Source organism: Arachis ipaensis, chromosome B10 (genome assembly GCF_059453495.1).
Source record: "Arachis ipaensis isolate K30076 ecotype BB chromosome B10, ASM5945349v1, whole genome shotgun sequence".
NCBI lineage: Eukaryota > Viridiplantae > Streptophyta > Magnoliopsida > Fabales > Fabaceae > Arachis > Arachis ipaensis.
In genome coordinates, this window is record NC_142435.1 from 61,733 (window position 1) to 81,604 (window position 19,872).

Below are 19,872 nucleotides of genomic sequence, written 5' to 3' on the forward strand. Positions count from 1 at the left end.
CTAGAAAAATCAAGAGAACATAAAAAAATTTTAGAAAATCCAAAATAATCCTAGAAAACCATTAAAAATCCAAAAAACCCAAGATAACCCTAAAAACCCCTAGAAAATCCTACGTAACCCTAGAAAATCTTAGAAACCCCTAAAACACCCTAGAAAACCCTAGAAAATCGTAAAAAATCCTAGAAAAATACTAGAAAACCCTAAAAAATGCTAAAAAATCCTAAAAACCCTAAAAAAAATCCCAAAAGCTCTAAAAACCCAAGAAAATCCTAGAGAATCTTAAAAAATCCTAGAAAACACTAGAAAATCCTTAAAAACACTTGAAAACCCTAGAAAACTCTAGAAAATCTAGGAAAACACTAAAAATCTCTAGAAAACCTATAAAGCCTAGAAAACCCTAAAAAATCCTAGAGAATGCTAATAAATACTAAAAACCCTAGAAATCCCGAAAAAAATCTTAGAAGATCCTAAAAACCTAGAAAACCATAAAAACCCTAGAAAATCGTAGGAAACCCTAAAAAATCTTTAAAAACACCTAGAAAACTCTAAAAAATTCTAGAAAACTCTAAAGAATTCAAGAAAATCCTAGAAAATGCTAGATAACACAAGTGGATTCACAGGCTTCTTCACATCCTCTACCTTTGGACCAAGCTGCATAACAAACTAAATTAAAGAAAATATTATTAAAGTAAAGAAAATGAAGAAATTAGGTATTACCTTGAGGGAAAAGTCTCCATAGAATGGCTTCACATCAATCACAGAGCAACCCATGATCAAACCATGCCTCCGCACACCACAGTACCACTTTAAACCTATCCTTTTGAGCTTGACGTCTTTGAAGCCAGCATTTTTAAACCATTCAATGTAGTCTTCCTCCTTTGGGACCAATAATGCATGCTGGGAAGATTGAAAATTATCACGTCTGAGCAATTGCTGGCAAGATTTTCATCAATAAAATTTCAAAAACAGCAACAAATAATCAACAAAAACCCAATCAAAATCCATAACTGAAATCAACAAGGCAACACTGCATTAACAGCTGCTCTCAAAAGATAAATACAATAAAAAACACTATTATCAACAGCACAACAGACTGAACAGAGCCAGGAATCAAGAACAATCAGCAACAAAATTAAGAAACAACAACAAATAAGCACCCTAAACCTGAAATCAATAAATCTATCCAAAAAAATTTCAAACACAGCATATTCAGAAATTAAAAATAGCAGCAGCATAGTAACAAATCCATTTTAACCAATAATTTCAACAACACAAAATCAATGATTATATTTCCATTCACATTCAGAAATTAGTCTCACTAAACAGAACATGAAAGGAAGAGTTGAAAAATCCTATAAACAGTGACACTAACCTTTGACGGAGAGTAGGACGACGAAGAGACAACGGCGAGCGGCGAAATGAACCACAGACGACGAACCATACGATGGCGAGCAGCTTGAATTCTCAAACAGAGAAGTCACGGGAGATGGGGACGACGTGCCGAGCTAGAAGAGGATGAGTTTGGTACAGGGCGAAGGAAGAAAGAGTGGAGGCGCCGACAACCACGGACGGCGGCGGCAGAACCGTTGAAGAAGCTATGGTTTTGAACGTGCTATTCTGAGTGAGTGAGGTGAATCACGAAAGAGGGGTGTTGGGGGAAGGGGTGGGTGGGTAACGCGTTGGGAGGGTTTCTTCTTTTTTTTCTTTTTTAAGCAAAACCCAAAGCGACGCCGTTTATAAAGAACCGGCCGGTTCAACCATCCGATTTTTTGTCGATTCAGCAGTTTTCAGACGGTTTTCAATTTGACGGTTTTAGACACTAGATCGGACTGTTTTCATCGTCGGTTCTCAATTGGACTGGTTGAACCGATCAGTCCAGTCCGATTTTCAAAATCATAGGTCTAAGTGATAAACGGTTTGAATTCGCTTAAACAAATCTCAAGTTCGAGATAATGCATGCAAAATCATCTACCACAATCTACCATAAATACGCTTTTAATTTTTAACAATTAAAGATACTTTTTAAAAGTATCCACAAAAATGAATGTATACATTTTAAAAATGCCTCTGAAAACTAATTTTAAGAATCTACTTTTAAAAATACAAATTTTACTAAACCAGAACTTAAGGCTTATGAAAAGTTGCAAACTACTATCCTTATTAGATTATATTTATAGGGCATTTAAGTGGGAATTAAAACCCAATAAAAGACTATCTTGAAAGGAACGAAGTCTTAATTGGTTTTCTAGTGATGCCTTCACTACTATCATCTGTAGAACCTAAAACTAAAAGGTCACTGCGTAGAACCTACTGGGATAAGGTGCTATACATAGGTTTGCGTTAAAATGAGGAAAAAGAAGTCAACTACAACTAGGATATAGGTAGGGCTGGCAATATATACCCTATCTGCGGGTACCCAACCCGAATCAATCCGTTCGAGTAGGGTTGTCTACCCGACTCGCTGCGGGTAGGGTAAGATGCAGTGTGGATTTGCTTGCGGCTAGAGTAAAGTACAGGTTTAGAGTATATTGTACGCTACCCTACCCGCATTCCTAATATATATATATATATATATATATATATATATATATATATATATAAGTTATGTATATAGTAAAGAAAATGAGTGTTAAATTCACAATCTTATAAAAATTTGAAATAACCACTGAACTAGTTGATCATATTATTTATAATTTTATATTAAATTTCTTTAAGATTTTATTATTTTTAATTTTAATTTGAACTTAATTTTTTATTTTCTATTTTATTAATATCTATAAAATTTGACGTCACATTTTATATTTACTTGAAATTTTTTATTTTTCTATGAGTAGGATCGGATAGAATAGGATTTAAAACTTTAGGATGCGGATAGAGTTAAGATTAAGAAATTCTCAACCCGCAAATAAGGTAGGATAGTTTTAAAAAAGTTTTCAACCTGCGACCAAGGTTAGGATGAAAAAACAGTCTGAACATATTACCTCACCTGAGACCGGTGTGAAGAGTTGAGTAACGAACCCAATTCCTTACGCCAAACCGGCATGTTTCCAAAATTCGAACAAACCACGCCATTTCGACAAAGTTATGTATCAGGATTTCAGAGAACAGATAATTAAAAAACATAAGGAGCAAGAAAAACTTAAAACAATAAGCTCAAGAGAATGATACATCATAACGACCAACTTCGTAGTCGAAGAAACACATACAATCTGCACCAAGCCGTATATTAGCAAAGCATTTGAGACCATAAAAACTACTTCTAGCTACAACCATCCCTACATCAGTCAAGGTTCGGAGTTAAAATCTTTACATGAAACAGAAACACCACGCACATATGTGGCGCTGATTAGTATATCTTGGACCTCAAAAGGTTAATCCATCACTACTCACTAGCCAGACATGAATGACATCGCTCTCCTGAAGTCCAACGGTGTGAGTGCGCCCTGTGGAAAAGGCTTTCCATCTGGAAGCCACAGAGCACCTTCATGGGGCATCAGCACATCTGCTTCAGCTTCACCATTTTGCTTACCTTGCGCACCTTCCTTGGACGAAACTTCATTCTTTTTCTTAACAAACTCAAAGAATTCAGCAACTTGCCGTGCATACCTGCCCCAAAAGCAAAATAAACAAATTATAACACATTAGGATCATAGACTAGTACAGTATATTCTTTTACGTAAGTCTTCTTCCTAACCAATCACCATTTGCCATAAAGAATCATAGATACCTTTCTTGGTTAACTAGGGATTCACTATCGCAGTATATTAAAGAAAATGCAACATTCCACACACCAAAGCCACTATAAATGACCAGTGAAACTTTACGTCAAGGATTTCCAAATGAAGAATGAAGATGTGTTCGACAAATACAAAACCGGTAATGCAATCAATCAAAAAGGTTGACCCATTCAAGAATGGTTCTAGAATTAGCAACATTGAACTAAAAATAGTTCTATTAAAATAGTTAAACAAATAAGAATAGAAAAAATGTAATGGTGAAACGGGTCCCAATATAATACAAGTGGTGTGACATAAGATTAGTCCATGTTACAGAAATCTAAATAAATACTAGAATAACTGAATAAGATACGATTATCTTACTGCCTCTTTGCTTCAACATCTTTGCTGAAATCAATATTGGGTTCACAGTCCAGAACCAATGCAGGAACCTGGTTGCACAGAAAACAATTAAACCAGCCTATTATATCAAATCACAAACTCAGGCATGAATACCATTACAAGAATGGTACCTTCTGAATGCTTGAGTGCATGTGATCACCCTCTAGATAGAATACACGGTCTCTAATTTCAGGGTGCAAGGAGTTATCAACATGTTGGGGAAGCTTATTGACTGATAATATTCCATGATTGCCACGTTGGAAGGGGAATAACCAGCTTTCATGCTTTTCATGTAGGTCACGGAGATAGTCCAGAGAGACTCCACCTTCCTCTGCTCTCTTCCTTAACTTCATTCTCTTATGGCAAGTATCAGGACTTGCCCTAAGATAGATAAAACCATCTGGAATAAGGCCAGGCAAGGAGGAGACAACAGGGTCAAACCATGAGTCATAGATACTGATCTCCATTTCATTCATCCAATTGGCTTCATGCACAGCTCGTACAAAAACCTTTAATTCACAGTAAGGGTAAAAATGCATAAGCCCTTAAAATCTAAAAACAGGATTACATTCTTGAATTAAACCAAATAGCTGACTTCCAAAAAACAGAAGAACACTAAAATACCATCAACCAAAAAAAGCCTGAAAGAACAAGAAAATAAAGAGAATACTTAAAGAGGTAATGAGTACTCACCATCCTGTCACTGAAAACACTCCTCTCCATCAATCTAAGAGGCTTGATTCCACCAGATGACTCTCTTTCCTGCATGACCCTCGTAACAAATACATAGTTCTGAAAGGTGTAGGCATACCTTTGTGGCTCCGCATAGAAGGCATCCAAAATATTGAAGTGATCTGGTCCTACATCCTGCCACTTGCTAATAGGTTCAGGAACTACCTCAACAAGATCACGCAGTTCAATAGTTTCATTAGCTATTCTCTGAAGGAACGTTGTCTTGCCAACACTGATATTACCCTCAACACAGAATGTAAGGCGTTTCTTCTGCAGAGCCTGCACAGCAGCCGAGGAGGAATTGTCTTCCAACTCTTCATCAACACTCTTTTTAATGAAAGTAGTTATACTTTCAGCATGGTTCTTGTGGATTATTCCAACAGAACTCTGCAGATACTCAACCATCTTATCACTAGATTTCCCAAAAAACTGCAGCATATTACCCAAGAAAACAAAGAAAATTGTCAACATTTTCTGGGGAAGCAATTAGCCAAATTTAACGTCACAAGCATATATAATGCTTCAGTATTTAGTACAGAAACTACAAAACTTTACCATAAAGTGATTGGATTTCAGATGTATATTGCCATATGGGGATGCTCCAACCATCATAAGTACTTATTCTATACTATCATCCTCAGCGAAGCAAATTTCAAGATTTTTTTTTTTTACTTTTTCTAGAAGGGCCCAAATTGAACGAAATATTCTAGAGGGTACAGAAATGAGAAATTAGAAATACAAAATATCATAAGGGAGAGAAAAAGAAAAAGAAGGAAGTAGTGAAATACCTTGTCTTTGTATAGTTGTTTGAGCTGAGCAACACCAGCAATGCCTTTCTGAACTAGCTTCCTCAAATTTCTGGGACCGACACCAGGAATAGCCAACAAATCAGGATTTGGCAGAATGGGTGAGGAAGAAGAATAAGCCCTCTGCCTCCGGTTGAGTCTCGGACTAACGGGCCTGTGCTCCTTTGTGTCTTCTCCCTCTCCCTCTCCCTCGGAGGCGGAATAGAGGGAGGCACAGCGAGTTAGCAGCCACGGAAGGCGGTGGATGGGTGCCCTAGCGGCAGTGTGTTTGTGGGTTAGAGAGAGACACCTTGGCATGGCGGATGACAAGGAAGACGGCAGAGTGCACAGAGGGAAAGACTTGCTAGCGGAGCGAGAGGCGGAAGCGGTGGGGGCCAGGCTCACCGGTGAAGATGCAAATGAAGGCGCAGCAGCTGCCATTGCTATGTATTTGTGTGGCAACGAGGATAGAGACAGAGAGATAGAAAAAGAGAAAGGGAGAGTAGTAATGGGAGTAGAGGAGCTAGGGAGAGTCAGAGTCCCTGTGGGTGTCGCTGTGCCTCCCACAGAGAGAGAGAGGATGGGGGCTGAACAACAAGTTGGGCGCAGCAGTTTCTGCATAACTCTTTCCAAGCATTTCACACTTACTGTTATGTTAACATTCTTCCTCTCTCTCTATCTACTTTCCTTTTCCTTTCCGCTTTGCTCCCAAAGACAGTGAGAAGGGAAGTCCCTGAGAATTAGTTATCAGAACTGAACCAGTAATTGACACGGTCATACAACCAGGTCACCGGGTCACTAGTTCTACCGGTGGGCCCCTGATTCAACCGGTTGACCTAGTCATAATTACATAAAAATGTAAAATTATACAAATAAAATTAAAATCAAAAGTTAAAACTCAAAATGCCTATCTTCACAAACATATTAATAACAATCAAGTATCAAGTTTTAGACATAACTGATGATGCAAAAAGAGATAATAAACTAATCACTAATACAAAATACTAAAATAACACAATCAGTAAATCAAATTCAAGGGTGATCTCAAAGTCGGCATCTATATCTTCATAGGACAAATTTGAAGCTTGACCAACATTTTCTTCATTTTGATTTGCATCTATATCTACATTTGTGCATTTTTCACAAATCAATACCAAAAATAATTCATAATAGCAACTGAGTTGTGATGAAGACATTTTTAAAATTCTAGCAAAAAAAAAATACAAACAGAGAGCATGGAAACAACAATTTAACTGAACAACTTTATTCTGAGTTGCAAAGAGCATGAACCTCATTCTATGATAATTTTCAGCAACAAAACATTTAGCTCAAAAGATGATTTACAGATTTACAGTAACAAAAAATTTAGCTAAGTGATTATTTCAGCAAGACAACAGATTCAAGCTCCAGTGATGATAATCAGTAACAAATTCAACAAGATGATGATTTTCAGCAACAAAAAAATTAGTTCAATGATATTTTCAGCAACAAATTCAACTTTTAGCAACAAAATCAAGGTGCAGTGATGAATTACAGGCTGTTCAACTATTATAATTTTCAGCAACAAAAATTTTAACTCCAAAGATGATTTACAGCAACAAAAAAAATTTGGCTAAGTGATTATTTCAGCAAAACAACAACAAATACAAGATTTAGTGATGATAATCAGCAACAAATTCAGCCCAGTGATGATTCTCATCAACAAAAAAAGTAAGCTCAGTGATATTTTCAGCAACAAATTCAACTTACAGCAACAAATTCAACTTACTGCAACAAATTTAACATATCCTAGTTTACTCACGATTTACAGCAACATGGAAAAATACACGCAGAAGGGAAATCGGGAGAAGAGAGAACAGGGGAAGCAATTATGCAGGGACTCACCAACGGTCCACGGTCCACCGCGACTCGGCGACGACCCAGCGGAAGGCGACGAAGCAAGCGACAACCACACGAGTTGCTTCTGCCGCCGGCGACAAGACGCCCAGGGAAGGCCGCGAGACCTTGAGACGCCGGCGACGAGACAGACGAACAACAAGACTGAGACGACACTCGAGTGAGACAGAGGCAGAATCGAGCAGACACAACCACGGACGACGAGCAGCAACAAACACGCACAGCTCGAGCACTCACTGGCGGAGGGAGGCGCAAGCAGCCGAGAACAGACGGAGGAGAGCGGCGAGACGCGAGAGAGCGTGCGGTTGGTGACGGTGAACCGAAGTGAGCTGAGAGTGAGAGAGAGAGAGATGGGGGTGCGGTGGGTAGCTTCAGAGCCAGGGTGGTGTGCCGTTTGTGAGAGGGAGAGAGAGGGTGGTGGGAAGCTTCATGTGAAACTAGGTCATTCCAAATTAAAAAAGGGAAAACAAATTTACATGACCCGGTCCGGGTTTTATAAATTGGTCGGGTCAACCCAGGTTCCAACGGGCCTGATGTAGGGGTTCAATGAGTGGCTCGACCGCCAACAAGTCTTAACTCACATGGTATATCTCCCTCTCCCCACTTCCTCTCCCCACTTTAAAAATTTTGGGTTCAAATCCTATTAATTACAATGGACGAAAAAATTTTGTAAGTATATGAGAAATGTGTGGATGTGTTGTGTGGAACCTAAAATTGGGAGTTGTCCAATCCAATGGAATGTCTAGAATTAAAGATTGTCCAATTCACTTGACCAAAAAAAAAAAAAGAGTGGCTCGACCTGACTAGGTGACCAGGTTCCTAGTCGAACTGGATGGGTCAAGCCAAGTTTGATAACTATGAATAAAAGCAAATTTTAACAAAATAAATTGAATTACGAATTCAAGATTTTCACTCATCATAAAATATTTGTAGAATGACAATTGACTAGTAGATAAAATTTTGAAAAAGAAACAAAGGATGATACATATACATTAAAATATAAATTATACATTTTTGTCTATAATGTACTAAATTTCTTTGAAGTTTAATTTAAATAAACTTTATCTTTAACTTTAAAATAAATTTTATTTTTATTTTTTAATAATATCAAATTTTTTAACTGTTTCATAAAGTAAATAAATTTCGTTAAAATTCATTTTATCCTATTATTGTTGTTGTCCCCAATGTTTTAATTTTATTTAAAATCGTCTCAATGTTGTTCTACTAGATCACTAACAGTAAGACAACATTTAAATGATTTTAAAACATTAAAAGCTTAAATATGACTATTAAATGCTAGAAATAATTTTGAGACTTATCTCAAACGTTGAGAATAAAAATGAAATTGTTCGGGAGACATGGTAAAAGCCCGGTGAAGAAAAAAGATTTCCTTTTGCGGATCTATCTATGTAGAAAAGTAGAAAACGGGTGCTTCGGATCGGGAGTAATCACTAGTGATAGGGCACTCGGGATCGGTAGTGTTTCCCCCATCCCTTAGTCGGTGCTCCAGATCAAGCAGCAATTTAGTAGTCAGATTGATTTACACTGGTTGCTGGGACTATAAGGCTCCTATTCACAGCCTTTGAATTCCGTCCTCTTACTCTCTTTCTATTGCAAGTCGTACTTGATTGAAAGAAGGCTAGCCTTTCATTCGTAAAAAGAATTAAGAATAAAATGAACATTTTTTTTAATATATTTTATATTCTTTACGTATTTATGATTTGAGTGTAATTATAGTTGTCAAATTTAAATTAAGTTAGATTAATCTAGTGATTAACTCATTAAAAAATACTGTAAAAAACTAAAAATAAAAAATTGTCAAATTCATTCTCCCATTGGTTGGAGTAGCATTTTGGTTATTTAAATAACCATCTTTGTAGTTAATTAATAATTTAATAATGAATAGGTATTGTTCTGAGGGTTGTCTGAAACCGGATGATAATTGGACTTGTTGGTGAGACCCAAACATCTAAGAAAGGTGGTCTCCGACTTATCCTACGTCAGCGAGTCGCCGTCCGAGTTGTGTGTTTGAAAAGGCGGGAGGTGGTACCTACAAAATACTCCAATGCCTAAGTCAGCAAAGGGTTAAGCAGGTTTAAGTGTATTGGGACTTAAAGATACCTGAGGGGTGTTAGTGTATTTATAGGTGATGTGCCAATAACTATTATTGGAGTAGTTCCACTTCTTATGTGAACAATAGATATATCAGATATTTAATTCAATAGATATGCAGATGATTATGTTAATTCTTAGTTGTTTGGTTGTTATTCCTTTTGATTCGATTTACTCATGCACAGTTAACAATAGTTAGATGTTCAATTCACTAAGTGTGCTGATGGTTATCCTAATGTCAGGGTTTATAAGGTAATTTGAGATAGAGTATTTTTTTTACTTTATTAGGTCAATTATAAAACCCATTGTTCACATTGTTTACAAAAATTATTGTCTACCTAACAAAACCGTTTTCAAAAATAGTAAGCACAAACACATAAATTTTTTAATTTATCAAACACAAAACAAAATACCTCTTTAAAAAATTTTACTAAACCAAACCTAACTAATCCACTTTCAAATAAGTGTTTTGTACATTAAAAGAATCGGTTTTTCAAAGCTATCTTACGTTGGAAACGTAGGTATCCAATTGAAAATATCCTGAAATTCAATTTGATATCGCACTTTTTCTCCTCTAAAACATGTTATCAAATCATAATTTTCATAACTCCAATCCAAACAAAGGAGTTTCAAAGATAAACAAAACTGAATTCATACAACTTAATTTCATTAAATTCTAAACTATCCATATCATATAAGTTGTCAATCTAATGTAAAAACTGCTACCAAAATAAAAAGGTTCATGAGTCGGGTGAAACCGAATTTATCTTAATTCAGACCGGTTCTAAATATACACTGAGTTTATTTTTTAAATCTTAACCCGAACCCAAACCCAATAAAATCTAAACAATTTCGGATCACAACTATACCGAATCTAAGCCGAATAAAAACCAGATCTTTAAAATTTTAACAATAATTTATAAAGAAGAAACTTATTATTGAAAAATTGATATCCATATTTAAACTTGAATTTGTCCATAAATTCTAATTTGGTGCTTCTTTGATCTATTTTCTAATTCAATAAGTGTAATTAAAAATAAAACAATAAGCTTATAATTAATATAACATAATATTGAAATTAATTTAAAACATATATATCTTTTTTAGTTCTCTTAAGATGCACATGGAACGGGTGAAGCCGTGTTCGCCTCGACCCAGAGCCGGCCCAAAATAATGACCGGGTCTATTTTTGAGACCCTTATCCGGCCATAAACCCGGTGAAATCACACTAAATTAGCCCCTAAAATATTCGAAGTCGGGCCGGGCCATGAACACCCCTACTCCAAAGTATTAACATTCAGTCTTGATTTCCAAGAAATCCACGCAAGAAATGTTCATCCCAGGTTGGCCTTAGCCCATCCACAACTTCAACACTTTATCCTTGCCACCAGAGGCTACTTTCTCTCCATCCGGACTCCAATCAACAGAAAAAACCTTTCCAGCAAAAAGATAGAACTATACTAGTGACCATAATAATAATAATAATAATAATAATAATAATAATAATAGACAAACAAACAAATAAACTTGAGATAAAGCATGTGAAACAGGGATGCATACTTCATCAGAATGGCCAGGAAGATCCTGCTTCAACTTCCGAGTCCGAATATCCCAAACCTTGATCACCAAACATAATGGAAGGTTAAATTTGGTTTGAAAACGTAGTTTCATGCATTTAACTAACAAATAATGTCCATATCAAGGAAAATCTCACTAACCTTCAACGTAGAATCTTTGCTGCCACTTAAAAGTAGTCTGCTATCCGCAGACCAGCTGTAGAACAAAACCCAAATACACTGAATTCAAAAGGAAATATCTTCGGAGACTGTCAAGGTCAAAGTAAGATGGATACACTTGTGTTTTACCTGATCTGGTAAACAGGCCCAACATGACCACGGAAAGCTGCTATAAATTTCCCTGTTGTGCCATTCCATAACTTCACGGATTTATCAAAAGATGCACTTGCCACCCATTGCCCATCAGGTGAAAAATACACATGGTTCACAAGCTGTCAGCAAACAAGTTCAACTTTCATTAAGCTGAAAAATTGGAAAGCATATACACAGATAGAGAGTTTGTCATTAAACCTGCATAATGATAAACCTAATTTCAAGTATTCAACTAACATACTACAAATAATTAGGGATGGATTTCGGCAAATATTTATTAAATTAGAATTATAATTTGGAAAGAAGAAAAAAAAGCAGTTGCACAAAAGCTCATTTTGCTTAATTCTCCTTGATACATAGGAAAAGATTTGTACCTGCTGATGACCTGTCATACGAGTTTTTGGGTGCTTGCTGACGAATGGTTCCCAAAGGAACATGGTAAAATCGTCAGATCCAGAAACCAACCTTTCAGGGGCATTGCCTTTCATCTTATTATACCTTTCAAGAGCAACCTACATTCATCAGCAGCAGACAGGTGTGGACATATTAGTAAAATATGGTTTGATGTGCTAGGATGATTATTAACCCAAAAGGTGCTCACCTTCTTCATCTCCTCTGGAGATGAGTATTGTTTCCCAGTATGATCAAAAGCTCCAGTACGAAGAACATACTCAGTGCTCAATGCTAACGAATTAACCCAATGCCCATGTCCCTAAAATAGATACCAACATGTGAAGAATTCTACAGGGATAAGTTACTTGAAATGAAAAGTCTATCTTCTAAATGGAGTAAACGAGTGATAATACACAAAATATACACTAAAAATGGATTAGATTTAAACTTTTATGATAAACACTTCAACAAAAATGACAGTGGTGAACTTGCCGTAAGAGACTAAACTAGACTAATAATCAATTCAATCACATTGTCTAAAAGCCCATCTTTTTAGGCTTCATAGATCAACCACTCATACGAAAAAGGGAATGTGGGTCACAAATTCATTCACTAAAATAAAAAAATGGATGGCAAGCTTTTAATACAATCAACAAACTTTTAATTGAAAAAAAAAAAGTAAAAATAACAACCAGCTAACTCTAATATGCAGAAAAAAAACACATGAAAAATAATTTTGACATGAGATGAGAACCAATGATGATGCATAATAATAGCCAAGTCTAAGCATATAACAAGTTCAGGTGCATTGCAAAGTACTGAAGCTCAAGGGGATTAAACACACCTTCAATTCACGAATTAGCTTCCCTTGTGTAGTTTCCCAAACTTTGATTGTACAGTCCTGAGAACTGCAATAATAAAAATAATATAGCTATGCTCCAAACAGCAGACTAGTAATGTAGAGTAACTATCTATGAAGCACGGACTCGCCGGCAGCGCCGACGTACCGGTGTCGGACGCGGATGTGACACGGACACGCACGGGATACGGTGGACACGCGTATTGGTGGCGAGTCGGAGGTCACCTTTCAGCTTTGCGGTGGTTTCGTCAAGTGATGCGCTAATCTGCGGCAAGTCCGAGCGTCTTCCTTCCGCATGGACTACACGAGACCATAGCACAACTGAAAGCCCTTTTCTTCAGATTTTAATTTTTAATCTCCAGCAACTAAGGAGGCGGTGAGATTAATGATTCTTGCTTTCTGACTTTCTGCTCCACTTCTGTTTAGCAATTTCTCTCTCTCAAATATCATTATTTTATTATTTCTTTGACTTTTTGACTAATACTTGTATAAATTTTTATTTTTTTATAAAATAAGTTAATAACATCTAATGTTTAATGTTCATATAAGAGTTTATTTAAAAATTATAATTATTGATATTATGTTATTTTGGATTTTTTAAGGTTTTTTATGTAATTATGTTTATTCTTATATTTATAATATGATCATTTATTATTTTAATCTTATTTAAGTTTTGTAACATACTTATCTTAAACATGTCGTATCCAATGTTTTTTTAAAAAGAACGTGTCAGCGTATCCGTGTCGTATTCGTGCTTCTTAGGTAAATATCATCCAATAAATAAAAGAAAAACAAGAAATCTTGTAACATATGCTAGTGCAGAGCTGGAAGTCTGAAAGATATGCCCCTGAAGGTTGGGGACAGTAATGACGTAGTCTTTTACCAAAGTGCATAAATTTTTTCAAAAGAACAGGGACTAAAATCTCTGACTAAATGATCTTTGGGTATTGTTAAAAGTACTGTAGTAATGTACAAATCTGTACAATTTAAAAGTTTGAATATAGATAAAAGCTTGGAAATAGTGTGTGTCTGTGTGTGTGTGTGTGTGTGTGAGAGAGAGAGAGAGAGAGAGAGTACCCTGTATAAATCATGCCATCTCCACCCCATTTTACACATGTTATGGCGAGTGTGTGGCCACTGAGACATATAACACATTTCCTCAATGTGACATCCCATATACGAGCATCCCCATCTTTGCTGGCACTTACAAAACGACGGCAAGGAGCACTAAGATGGACAGGTTCCCAAGAGATCCCAGTAATCCATTTCTTGTGGCCCTGCATTAATATATACTTCAAATATCATTGTCCAAGAAACATTATATCAATATAGTACTACGCAGGGAACAAAATTTGTCACCAACTAAAAAATCATTGCATCTGTAGTATCTCCTTACCAGTTCTATTTTTCAATTTTTCTCGGGAAATCATGAAGTAATAATGCATGATGGTCTTTTACATTCTATTTTGCCTTCCTTTTTTTCCTTTGCTTGTGTCTTTTGCTATTTCGGGGAGGATGGGGTGCCACAAATCATAATCAGGATGAATATCTTAATACTTCTAATTTAAATACAATGTAAAAGGTTTTTCTCTCCAAATGTTTGACAAGGTTTTGAATCATGTTCTCAATTAGCCAGGAGAGACAAAAATAATTGAGTGAATTGTTGCAGTAGTCATAAATAAGCTTATACATGAGCAAGAACAGTATCATGTTAGGAAGCAAAAGGAGTGGTACCAGAATTTATAACATATACCTTCAATAACACAATCTCAATATGTTTTAGTGAAAAATTTAGACCAAAGAAAAGAAATGAAGCAAGCTTTCTGATGGTAAATAGCATACTCAGTTAAAGACTTTACAGATAATGGATTGCCAGACAACTTCCCAGTTTCTGGATCCCAACATTGAAGTTCTCCAGACTTGCTCCCACTCACAAGATACTTGCCATCTGGTGACCACGCAATACAAAGGACCCAATTCTTGTGCCCTGCGTACAATGAAAACAACTATCAATAGATACATGGCAATTTCTTATTTTAAAAAATAAATAAATAATAAAAAAATATATCAACTTTTTGCATTACAACAAATGAAAAACAGAACAGCAGCATTTTCAGATTTAGCCTACACAATGCTTCAAGAATTCCTTTCTAAGAATACAATTGTAAGCTAACTCCAATTCCACCTTCTAAATTTAATTTCACTACATTCTCTTTCTGAGTTAAACTGGTTACTTCTGTTCATACTGAGAGAAAGATGCTTAAACATCATCTAATTATGTCTAGTTTACAACCAAGTACAAACAAGCAATGTTTGGTATATCATACTTATTATCACACCTGTGCATGTGTACAATGGTGTCTGCGTGTTAAGGTCCCAAAAACGAACAGTTGTGTCGCCAGAACCACTTGCTAGGTGCCTCCCATCAGGACTGAAAGCAACTGTAAGTACAGCTTCTGCATGACCTAAAAAGAGTTCCAGCAACATGAATAACAGAGGATATGACAACTAGAACACTAAGCTAAATCATTATCAAGAACCAAAACATAAAAAAGAGAAGACACACAAAACATCACCATGTTCCAAATCCCGGTAGTTTTGTATAGAATTAACACAAAACATCTGTTTGTGAATAAACATTTCACCTAGAACATTATAGGCTGTAAATGACATAAAATTCTATGATTCATACCAGAAATAGTGGCGGAACAACGATTAACAGGGCGAATCCTGAAAATAGCTTGAGGCTGACAAACTATAGGCAATGCCTTCTCCACCGAGACTGAAAATTAATGTTAAATCAACACCACATATTATAAGAAACAAAAAACAAACTAATCAATCAACCTAAATAAAGAGTAGTTTGCTGCAAGATAACCAAAGGAGAGAGTAGATACTAGCCTTTGTTTTTGTGCAAGTAGGTTTCAAGTGGCACAAGGAGCTCTTCATCAGAAATATAGAAAGCATATGGTAATTTCTCCTCCTAAATCGGGGAAAGGGAGGGGGATAAAAGACACAATAATTAACCAAAGAGAACATTATTTTAATAACAAATCATTTTTTTATATTTTGTTGGTAGGATATGAAAAATGACGGGTTTACGTTGTCCAGAATCTTATTGACAATGAGTTGAAGTTGTTGTGGACCAGCATTCTGAGGAAGGTACATGGGAGCACCAAGAGGAGCTCCATCTGGGTGCGTCAAGAGGCACATGACGTTGTTGATTGTTGTGGTGTCCCTCTTCTCTCCTGTCTCTGTCTCCATCTCTATCTCTCTCTAAATTGGAAGGCGACGGCTGGAGGCGAGGACAACGTGAAGGAGAGGAAGATGTGAATCTGACGGCGACGAGAAGAGGAAGACGATGGGAATGCGACGATGACGGGAAAGCTTGGCGGATTGGAGAGTTGAAAGCGACTTCAGGGAGTGGAAGAATGAGTTGCTGCTTGCTGGAAGACGATGGGAACGGACGACTTGCTGGAAGAGGGGAAGAACCGAAGAAGATGAGGACGCAGGCTGGCTGTGAGAAGACGGGGACGGTGGCCGGAGATTACTAACTGATTAGGAGAAAAAGGATCTAGTTAGGGTTCAGTTGAGTGTTCGTCATTTCAAGAGTCTTAAACTCTAACAACCAATGCTTGTTAAAATATAAATTACTTGTTAAAAATAAATTAAATAATATATATTTATATATAAATAATATATTAATTTTAATAATTACTTTTTATATATAAATAATATTTTATTATTATTTAAAATATAAATATAAAATAATTTTAAAAAATTAAGTAATATTCGATTATTAGTAAAAAAAAGTTAACAACCTAATATTATTTATAAAAATGGTAAAACAAATTAAATTCAATCATTTATCAAATTAATCCGTTAAATTCACCAAAAAACAATTCAGACTAAAATTTAAAATTTAACAAATAAAAAAAAAATCCGTTAAATCTGTACATCCAAACTTACAAATTTTGGTATGATGGGATGGATCAGCTCATTAGACTAATTTTTTTTAAATAAAAGAATGATTAGTATTATAAAAATTAATAATGGTATAATTTTAAATATATTTTTTTATTTTTTTATTTTTGTTATAGATTTTATTTATTTTACACTTATATATGTTAAAATTATGTAATTTGTTTCTTAAAATAAATATTATTGTATTAACAGATATTATTTTAAATAATTTTATTAAAATTAAAATAAAAAAAATAATCAAAAAATTATATTATAATTTAATTTTTTTTATTTGTATTTGATTTTTTAATTATTAATTTTTATTAATTTTTTCAAATTAATCGGGTTAACACGTTGACTTGCCAACCTTAGGACTGGCAATGGGTAAGGTAGGGTTTAGATTCAACCATAACCCTATCCGTTCTTAACCCGCAGATATCCGATCCTACTTTTAGGTTACCAAAAAATGCAATATTATTATATAACTTTATTATAATTTAAAATAGAAATAAATTTTATGTAAAAAAAAATATTAAATTATTAATTAATTATCTTCTCTTTATTGACTAAGGATCTTTTGTATTTAGTGAGAAGTATTTGGTTCAACATTCTTTTGAAACATATTTTTATACAAGTATATAACATATACATATATAGGATGCAGGTTGATCGGATAGGGTTGAGGCTCAACCCCTATCCTACCCTACCCGCTACAAATCGAATTGGCAATCCTACTCGATCGAGTTGAGTATCCGCGAGTAGAGTGTATATTGCCATCCCTTGCCAACCTGCCATAAAACCAGACGAACAAGCATTTTAAGCCCATCTTATATGGTGGAATATGGCAAGCTACTCTTTTTACCACTCCTAATTATTTGATTCAATTTTGTACTTTTATTTTTGAGATAAATACCAAAACGATAACCAAAAGATTCTAGCATTAACAAAATGATAACTATAGATGTTATTGCCAAAATGATTTTTGAAAGAAATTAAAATTCGACAAGTGTATTAAATAAAGACAAATCCAACCTAAAAAATTCACAATTCATACTAACTTTCACCATGGTTGCCGCTCTCGCTGGAACCTTGAACCACTCTCGCATAACTTCTCGTTATTTCCGTCACCTCTCGCTGTCTCTGTTTTCCTCTTCCTCTCTTTGTCTCGTCTTACTTTATTGTTACAACTGCCTCTTCGTCGGTTCGTAACCATCAACCTGTAAAGGCGTAGGTTCCTCTCTTTCTGACTCTCTCCAATTCATACTCCATGCTTCTCAAAACCTTGAATAATTTGAAAATTGGTTCATAAACAATAATCATCAATAATGGAGTTCTCATAGGAATGGAGGTCTTCACAAGTCACAATATACTCTTAATTCCAAAAATCCTCTTCCTTAAAAAAAATCTTCATTTTTTCATACACATAATATAAACAGTAACGTTCTTCAGCAAGACCAAACATAAGAAGCTAAGCATGTGTGTCGGTGCCATAATCATTGAGTTCATCTCCCGCAACCGTTTTTGTCAGCTTATTATCTCTAAAATCTAGCCTAACACATTCTCTAACAACTAAGGCAATGACTTTACTTTAATTTCGCTCATCATCATCTCCAAAATACACTAACTCTTGTTTTGGAACAACTAAAAATAAATGATTTAAATTTCGGTGAGAAATTTAATTTTTTTTTCTTCATTTGTAAATCAAACTAAAAAGGATCTGATTTTTAAATCAATTCTCACACTCTTTAAAATTGAATTTTATTCTATTAATATATTATAATAATTTGAAATCATGAAATTGATATTCAAATAGAAATGAATTTTTTTTTCTTAAAGGAAATAGAATTCTTTTATCATGTAAAATGGTTTCCAAACAAGCTTTTAGGTAGTGTTTGTTTTGAGGTATTGGGACGGAGACTGGAAGACTGGAACTCAGTATCGTATTTGTTGGCCTAAAGACTGGTATTAAAATTTTCGTCTCTCTTCCCAAAATTTTAGTATTTCAGTACTTCTAAACCCTAAACCCTTAGAGAGCGTTTGGTGGAGAGACAGAGACGGAAAGACTGAGACTGAGAGACAGAGACTAAGAGATAGAGATTGAAATAAATCTCAGTATCCTGTTTGGTACAAAATGGGAGACAGGAATTGAAACAAGAATGAAACTCTAATTTAATTTGCACAAAGGGTAAAATTAGAATTAATTAATTAAAATGAGAGTATTTTAGGTATAAATATTATTAAAGTTTTAGTCTCCATCTCTAAAAAGTTTAGTCCCCTGTATCCCTATTTTTTGGAGGTACTGAAATACTGAAATTTTAGAGACAGAGACAAAAATTTTAGTGCCAGTCTCTAAACTAACAAACACGATACTGAGTCTCAGTCTCTCAATCTCTGTCTCAGTACCTCAAAACAAACGCTACCTTAGGGATGGAGACTGAAACTTTAATAACATTTTATACCTAAAGTATCCCCATTTCAATTAATTAATTCTAACTTTACCTTTTGTGCAAATTAAATTAAAACTTTATTCTTATTTCAGTTTCTGTCTCTCACTTTATACTAAACACAATATAGAGATTTATTTCAATTTTTGTCTCTCAATTTCTGTCTCTTAGTCTCTGTCTCTCTTTCAAACGTTACCTTAAGAAACAAGATCCGGACAACAACAAGCTCCTTGTGAAGAGACAGAGGAAGAAGTTTTACAGAAAGATTAGGCAGCGTTCATAAAAAAAATTGGCGTGAATATTTACGATCCCAAACAAAGTGTTTGTCTTTGGTTCGAAACCTTCAACACCACAGAGAAAGCTAGGGCCTACAACATAACTGCTACCAGTTTGAAGGGAATAAGAGCACAAATCTAAAAATTAAGGTTTATGGCAAGATTAAATTGAATTAGAGAATGAAATTTTCAATTAGGTTTTATTTTTAACTAATTAAAAAAGATAGTTTAGTAATTAGGTTTAAATGTTGCGATATCAAAACACAAGTCACTTAGCATCGTTCTCATATGAGAAGTATTCCAACAAACTTACAAACATGTTTGTCAAATTTTAATTTTTTTTAAGAATTATTTCATAAATAACATCTATTGGTATTATTTTATCAATATTATAATCTTTTAAATA

General features: G+C 35.0%; 2 protein-coding genes across 4 annotated transcripts; both read right to left on the reverse strand.

The window, feature by feature from the left end:
• Window positions 1–3,112: 3,112 nt before the first annotated feature.
• On the reverse strand, window positions 3,113–8,016 carry DNK (P-loop containing nucleoside triphosphate hydrolases superfamily protein). 3 transcript variants are annotated; one of them, XM_016324032.3, is made up of 6 exons: window positions 7,520–8,016; window positions 5,639–6,368; window positions 4,812–5,279; window positions 4,250–4,627; window positions 4,101–4,168; window positions 3,113–3,606 (listed from the first exon to the last, which is right to left on the reverse strand). In XM_016324032.3, exons 2-6 carry the CDS (start codon window positions 6,254–6,256, stop codon window positions 3,390–3,392), a joined length of 1,749 nt encoding a protein of 582 aa, XP_016179518.1. In that variant the 5' UTR covers window positions 6,257–6,368; window positions 7,520–8,016; the 3' UTR covers window positions 3,113–3,389. The 3 variants fall into 3 exon arrangements, with proteins under 3 accessions (XP_016179518.1, XP_016179519.1, XP_088358437.1); XM_016324033.3 differs by having other exon boundaries at window positions 5,639–6,471; window positions 7,520–7,999; XM_088502311.1 differs by lacking the exon at window positions 7,520–8,016 and adding an exon at window positions 5,406–5,556 and having other exon boundaries at window positions 5,639–5,778.
• Window positions 8,017–10,688: 2,672 nt separating this feature from the next.
• Window positions 10,689–16,417, reverse strand: LOC107622121 (notchless protein homolog). Its single transcript, XM_016324034.3, has 13 exons — window positions 15,887–16,417; window positions 15,686–15,767; window positions 15,477–15,566; window positions 15,124–15,249; window positions 14,644–14,771; window positions 13,862–14,061; window positions 12,770–12,833; window positions 12,134–12,244; window positions 11,907–12,044; window positions 11,509–11,651; window positions 11,362–11,416; window positions 11,204–11,260; window positions 10,689–11,077 (listed from the first exon to the last, which is right to left on the reverse strand). Exons 1-13 carry the CDS (start codon window positions 16,046–16,048, stop codon window positions 10,994–10,996), a joined length of 1,440 nt encoding a protein of 479 aa, XP_016179520.1. The 5' UTR covers window positions 16,049–16,417; the 3' UTR covers window positions 10,689–10,993.
• Between the last annotated feature and the right edge of the window lie 3,455 nt (window positions 16,418–19,872).